Genomic DNA, 6,785 nt, shown 5'->3' with positions numbered 1-6,785 from the left:
CGACTCGACGGCACTTAACAACAACAACAACAACATACCTTGTCAGAAAAATGACTTGTATGTGTTTGCCCTGGAAAACACTATTCTGAATTTCCTATTGGTGGCCTTAATATTAATTCACTTAGTAAGGGTAGAGATGGATTGATTTCAATAGGTACTCCTCAAAGTGACATAATATTAGATTTACTAAACTATATATTCTCATTAAGATTAAATATCAGAGTTTTCCTAGTAAATGAAAGAATGTATATTTTCATCTTGTGGATCTCCTCTTCATATGGAAGCTTTGTTTAAGGAATTTAAAGTTTTATTTAATTATTTTTGTCATTTAAGGAGTGCTGATGACACAGTGGGTTCTCTCTGGCCAGTAGGGTTACTATGAGTAGAAATTGACTAGATTTTGGGCTTGATTTTGCTTCTTATATAATCTGATTTGTAGTTTTATAGAAAATCATAAATTATAACCTACCATCTTACAATGCTTGCTTAAATTTGTTTCTTTCATGTATAAATATGTTGTTGTTGTTAAGTGCTGTCAAGTTGGTTCTGACTCATAATGACTCTGTATAGGATTTCCAAGGAGTGGCTGATAAGTTTGAACCGCCAACCTTGTAGTTCAAATTGACTTTGTGGGTCAGTGATTTATCCTACAGTGCCACACCAGGACTCCAATATGAAGGGGCTTTGAGTCTTCCTTGTATACTTAAGCTGATTTGGTATATTGACTTACGTGTTAACTTTGACCATTTATGAAAATGGTAGACTAGATAAATTCTGGTTGTTGATAAATTATATTTTTGTTACTGACATAAACTTAAGTTAATCGTATTCTCTAAAGAAATATTTTAAAAATTAATATATGTTATTATCTTTAGCAGTGAGTATAGGGATGATTTCTTTCTTTGTATTTATTTTGTTCAGTTAAGGAAAATTAAGAGTTGTAACAGAAAAAGTATATATACGTATATATACAAGTATGTGTATTAGACCTTGTTAGACCTTTTTTTTTTTTCTGTAAAGAATCTATAAATTCTTACCAACAAAGTAAGAAAAGTTACTCTGTCCTTGAAAAAATGTTTGTAACATGTACCAAAATATGCAACAGCTTTCAGATAACTGGGTAACGTTTATATTCTCTTCATTCTTCAGGGGAAAAGGATTTCTTTTTATAAACGGGCCCAGATCCTTGTGGCAGATACATGGAGTGTGTTAGAAGGGAAAGGAGATGGCTGCTTTAAGGACATCTCTAGTATCACCATGTTTGCTGACTATAGATTACCTCAGATCCTGGTTCATCTTGGGGCCCTGAGATACTCTAATGAACTGCTACAGAAGCTTCGTAAAGGTTTGCAATCTTAAGTAATTCTTTGCTATACTATGAATCGTTGACTCATTACTTTTGGTAACACAAGTTCTCCTGTATTTTTTTAAAAAGTGTGATCATTGCTAAAAGTATGTATTTAAAAATACAAGAGGTATTAAAACAGAGGAAATTGCTTTTTTAGTTTGTTTACCTGTGGAATACAGGTTATTGTGGAAAATTGTGCTATTTGGGGATATTATAATTTCAGAGCCTAATATCCTGAAACCTAAATTTATATTATGTCATGTCAACACTGATGGTTCATCAGCTTGAGTTTTTGAAGAATGTAAGCTGTCGTACAGTACATTATAATATCAAAGGTGGACTGAGAGAGAGGTACTGTGTAGTGAAATTGAAGTAGGATGTTTACTTCAAGATCTGCCACATGTTACTCTACACAGTTCAATCACTTCTCTAGGTTTATTCATTCACCATTATTGGATTAAATTACTGATTCAATAAAAAAAATTTCATAATTTCAGGCTAATATAACATGTTAATATCTTTTAAGTTTGGTACAACATTGTCCTTTATTTTTTGAAAAGTATTTACAATTTTCTCTTGTGTAATAGATTTAAATCTCTGAAAGTAGAAATAACACAGAATATAAAGGCACCATTATATGTGTGGTTGGTTCTTTCACATTTTTATGCTACCTCAGGCAATCCATTCATCCTTTGTTTCCTCATTTGAAAAAGAACGTATGTACTGGGTCATTAATGGGTACTGAAGTTTAAGCACTGTGCTGCTAACCTCGAGGTTGGCTTTTAAATCTACCAGCTGTTCCTCAGAAACCCTATACAGGGTCAGTTTGAGTCAGAACCAACTCGATGGCACTTAGCAACAAGAATTGTTGTTGTTAAGTACCGTGGAGTCCATTCCAACTCATAGTGACTCTGCACAGGGTTTCTGAGGCTGCAGATCTTTACGGGAGCAGAAAGCCTCATCTTTCTCCTTTGGAACAGCTGGTAGTTTAGAAATGCTTACCTTGTGATTAGCAGCCCGATTCATAACCACTACGCTACCAGAGCTCCTTAGCAACAACAATAATAACCTTTAAAAAGGGCACCATTTAGCTGTCATGGCTTCCTATACAAACAGCTATATTTGTTGATCTTTTCTCTGGCCCTGTGTATTCCTGTCTTTAAGCATTCTTTTTTGCATGGTTTCCCTCACCTATATATCCTTTTTCAATTCAAATTCTACACATTGACTGAGACTTAGTACAAATGCTACCTTTCCACATAGCTTTTCCTGACTCCTCAATTTTTTTAGTACTTATGTGCACTCAACTGCAAGGTCGGTTTGAACCGCAAGGTTGGCAGTTCAGAGTCACCAGCCACTCCTCAGAAACTTTATCTAGACGCTGTGGGTCAGAACTGACTCAACGGCACTTAACAAATGTCTCTACTGCTGTGAAAAGACTGGTGAGAAGAGATTATCCAGCATAGTCATAGAGAACCATCTGAGTTTTCTTCTCCCATCCATTTCAGTTCCAGAGACTTTTTCCAGATGACAAGCTCTAGTTGTTGCTGCCTCTAATAAGCCTAACTTCTAAAAGAATTCTGTGCTGTCTCTAGATATATAGACAAGTGGAGTTCAACTAATGGTGCTCCTATGTACTACAGATTGAAAAGTTGCCTGCATTGTCCCCAAGATTGTTGGCATGTTCAAGTTCATCCTGGTGACTGCTAAATCAGTCTCATCTCACCTTGGGTCCCCTTTGCACTCGTTGGCCTTGTGCGGCACCAAAGTTTATACTCCTCTCGATTGATCTCTCTTGATCAGTTTTCCAAAGCAGGCAAGGTGCAATCCGTTAGCTAATTTCCAGAAGTAGATTTTCAGGTCATTCTTTCTAGTCTGTCTTAGTCTGAAAGCTCTGCTGAAACCTGTTCACCATGGATGTCCCTGGTGGCATTTGAAATATTGGTGGCACAGCTTCCAGCATCACAGTAATACATGAACCATGGCAGTATGACACAGATGGACAATGACAGCTATCCTTAGGGTTGGACAGTTCCTTTGTCCTTAGTTTATTTAAGCAAAGTTGAATTTTTTAAAAAAAGAAATTTACTGGCAAACTAGGGGAGGAACAAAGCAAGATAAAAAGAAACGAAAAGTAAAGGGACACATGAATATGGTGTACTTATTTTTTGTTAAAAACCTATCTTAAGTGAAATATAGGTCCAAGTTGGCTTGCCTGAATGAGGTAGTCTCTTCTGTAACTTCCAGATCTTGGATGTGCTATACTTACACTCCTTTCCTCCTGTGCTCTTCTGGAAATCTCCGGTTCAGCCAATGGTGATCCTATGCTGATATACTCTGCTTTCTTTTTAACCCATCTCTTTACCAAAGACATATTTCTTAGCCAATTAATAAAGACTGACATGCAGTCTGACTGAACTTGGATTTTTCACTGTAATGAGTTTTAGGCTTCTTATGGTGGTACTGTTATCTTCTTGACTCTGATCTCTGCTCATCTGTCATCTCAAATGGTTTTGGTCATTTAAAATGTTTTTCAAATTCAAACTTCAAGTCCCCATTCCATACTATAAGTTGATGTCTTAGTTATTGTATTAATTTTCTAAGACTGCCATACAAATCACCACAAAGTGGTTGATTTATAACAACAGAAACTGGTTGTCTCTCAGTTCTGGTGGCTAGAAGTCCAAAATCTAGGTAGCAGCAGGGCTGTACTCCCTGTGAAGGCTGTAGGGGAAGAGCCTTCCTTATGTCTTCCTAGCTTCTGGTTGCTGTCAAGTTGGTTTGAACCACCAACCTTGAGATTAGCAGTCCATCTCCTAACAATTCTTGGAAGTTCCTTGACTTGTAGCTGCCTCACTCCAGTCTTTGCCTCCATCTTACCTGTGTGCCTCCTTTGTGCTGTTGTGCCCTCTCCTTATATAAGGGTGCCTGCCATTAGATTCAAGGCCTGCCCATCTTCAAAGATACCTTTTTGAAATAAATTCACATTTACAGGTTGGGATGAGGTTGGGTGTCTTTAGGACTTGAACATATCTTTTTGGGAAATGCACTGTAGTTATCTATGGGTGCCTGCTGTGGCATTGTAAGGTAAGCAGTGGACTGCTAACTTCAAGCTATTTAAACCCACCAGCAGCTCCTCAAAAACCCTATACTGGGTTGCTGTGAGTCAGAACTGATAGCACTTAATAACAACATCCTTATCTATTGCTGCATACAAATTATGGTAACAATAGCTTAAAACAATAGACATCAGTTTTATGGGTCAGGAATTTGGGTGCTGGTATCAAACTGAAATTGCATTCTCATCTGTAGGTTTGACTTGGGGGTGGTGGGCCTTCTTGCTTACTCTCATGGTTGTTAGCTGGTCACATGGTCCTCTCCACATGTCTGTATTCCCAAAGGACAGCTGGCTTCCCCCAGGATAAATAATCCAAGATAAAGGAAGAATGAAAGAGGATCCCAGACAAAAGCCTAATTTGGAAGTAACATTCCATCACTTCTGCTAAATTGAATTTGTTAGAAGCAAATCTCTTAATCTAGTCCATACTCTAGGGCAAGAGATATATACAAGCAGGTGAAGACTAGACCCGGGGCCTTTTGGGATTCACTTGTCTTTTCTCATTTAGCTTTGAGCATTGGGATTCTTTAGCAATCCTAGCAAATTGATAGTCAAGTTTGAAAAACTTAATTAGCAAGAGAACTGAAGTAGTGTTTGTATGCTAGTACCTGGGGTTAAGAAAGGAAATAATGGGAGCCAGTTAGTATCCTTTCTCCCAGGTGACTCAGTGGTCAGTGCCAACCTCTCCCTAGAAGAAGTGGGTGGAGGGGACTTAACTAACACAACTTAAGATCCAGGTGACAGAATGGGACCCAGTGAGGGTGGGGGCATGTTCCCTACATTTGTGAATCACTGGGCCTCTGAAATACTGAGCTGTTTGTGCCCTCCTCCCATGCCCCACCCCCCAGGTGCACATGAGTGGCCTTAGGCCAAATGCAGTTTGCTAATTTATTTCCTTTGACCTGGTGTGGCATTGTAGAGTTAGCGCTGGACTTCAAACCACAAGGTTGGCAGTTCAAACCCACCAGCTGCTCCTCAGAAACCCTATACAGGGTCATTATGAGTCAAAACTGACTTAAAGGCACTTAACAACAATAAAAAGTGTGTTTCAAGCAATTTTGAATTTGTTGACAACACAAATTAAATTCGTTGCCAATTTTAATTAGTTGAAAATTAGGCGAGCTTATGTAAAAACCAAACTTTTAGACTTCTCTCATGGAAGACCAAGATGTAAACATTGAGTGTACCAGCAGACAGGACAGCACACACTAGCTCACCACGGCTTGCATCTGGCTGCTTCATCATTGTTCAGGGACTTCAACAAGTTTGTGGAAAACTGGAATCAAAGGATAATGAAAATTTCCACAGACTTTTTGAAGCCCCCTTCTTTTAATGCCTGAGATTAGAGATAGTTTAAATTCATAAAAATAAAAGCCTAAGTATTATTTTGTTTGAGTGGAATTGATATCACTGGGTGTTAATAGTTCTTGTTTTGTTTTGTTTTTCCCCCCTTGTAGGAGAAATACTTTCTTATGGTGATAAGCAAGAGGTAGAAATCCGAGGTTGCTCCATCTGGTGTGTTGAGCTGATCCGGGATTGTCTTCTGGAGCTTATTGAAAAAAACGGTGAAAAACCTAGTGGAGAGATCAATTCTATTCTTCTGGATTATTACTTATGGGACTACGCCCGAGATCACAGGGCTGATATGAAAGGAATTCCATTTCATCACACACGTTGCATATATTATTGACCTGAAGTGTAAATGGAGTCCTGGTGTGGTGCTGTAGGATAAAAGTGTAACTGAGTCAAAAAGATCCCCCTGCATAATAATTTGGACAGTTTTGTTGTGATATTAGGAGAAGATGTTATTGATTAGAGGAACAAAAAAAATTGATGATCCAGTCTCCACTTAAATTTTTTCCTAACATATCACTAGATATTCCTAACTTTATCCTTTACTTTTAAATTTTTTTACTATATTTACTTTGGGTACATAATTGATAGAAATAATGAAGGAATTGTAGTGTTGTTGTTTTTTTAATCTTTTAAATCTCAAGGCGTCTTAAAATTAATCAAGCCTTCTAAAATCTGGTTAATCTTCAGTGAGAATGTTTTATCCATTCATCTGATACCTTTTGTGCTGGACTGCAAGGTTGGCGGTTCAAGCTCACCAGCTGTTCCTCAGAAACCCTATACGGGATTGTTATTGGTCAGATCTGACTCACTGGCATTTAACAACAACAACAATCATGTTATCGTCAAAAGGAGAGAGAAGAGAGGATAGGGTCTTTGATGTATGAATGCCAGTGCTCTTGTAAATTATTGATAATGATAGTAAATTTTGGATATCTGTCTTCGGGTGGTTGTTTTTTTTTAAGA

At 37.7% G+C, this 6,785-nt stretch overlaps 1 protein-coding gene across 1 annotated transcript in view; it reads left to right on the top strand.

The window, feature by feature from the left end:
* Positions 1-6,169, top strand: part of LOC102841273 (chromosome unknown open reading frame, human C9orf64) — a 21,059-nt gene extending 14,890 nt beyond the window's left edge. The window contains exons 3-4 of the mRNA XM_006834959.1: positions 1,150-1,345; positions 5,924-6,169. Of these exons, the coding sequence (XP_006835022.1) occupies positions 1,150-1,345; positions 5,924-6,156 (429 nt within the window). The 3' untranslated portion in view covers positions 6,157-6,169. The remainder of the gene's footprint in view (positions 1-1,149; positions 1,346-5,923) is intronic.
* Positions 6,170-6,785: the final 616 nt, after the last annotated feature.

The sequence above is a fragment of the Chrysochloris asiatica genome, unplaced genomic scaffold, assembly GCF_000296735.1.
Source record: "Chrysochloris asiatica unplaced genomic scaffold, ChrAsi1.0 scaffold00014, whole genome shotgun sequence".
NCBI classification, from domain to species: Eukaryota; Metazoa; Chordata; class Mammalia; order Afrosoricida; family Chrysochloridae; genus Chrysochloris; species Chrysochloris asiatica.
The sequence above is the reverse complement of the archived record's forward strand: the minus strand, read 5'-3'. Positions and strand labels throughout refer to the sequence as shown.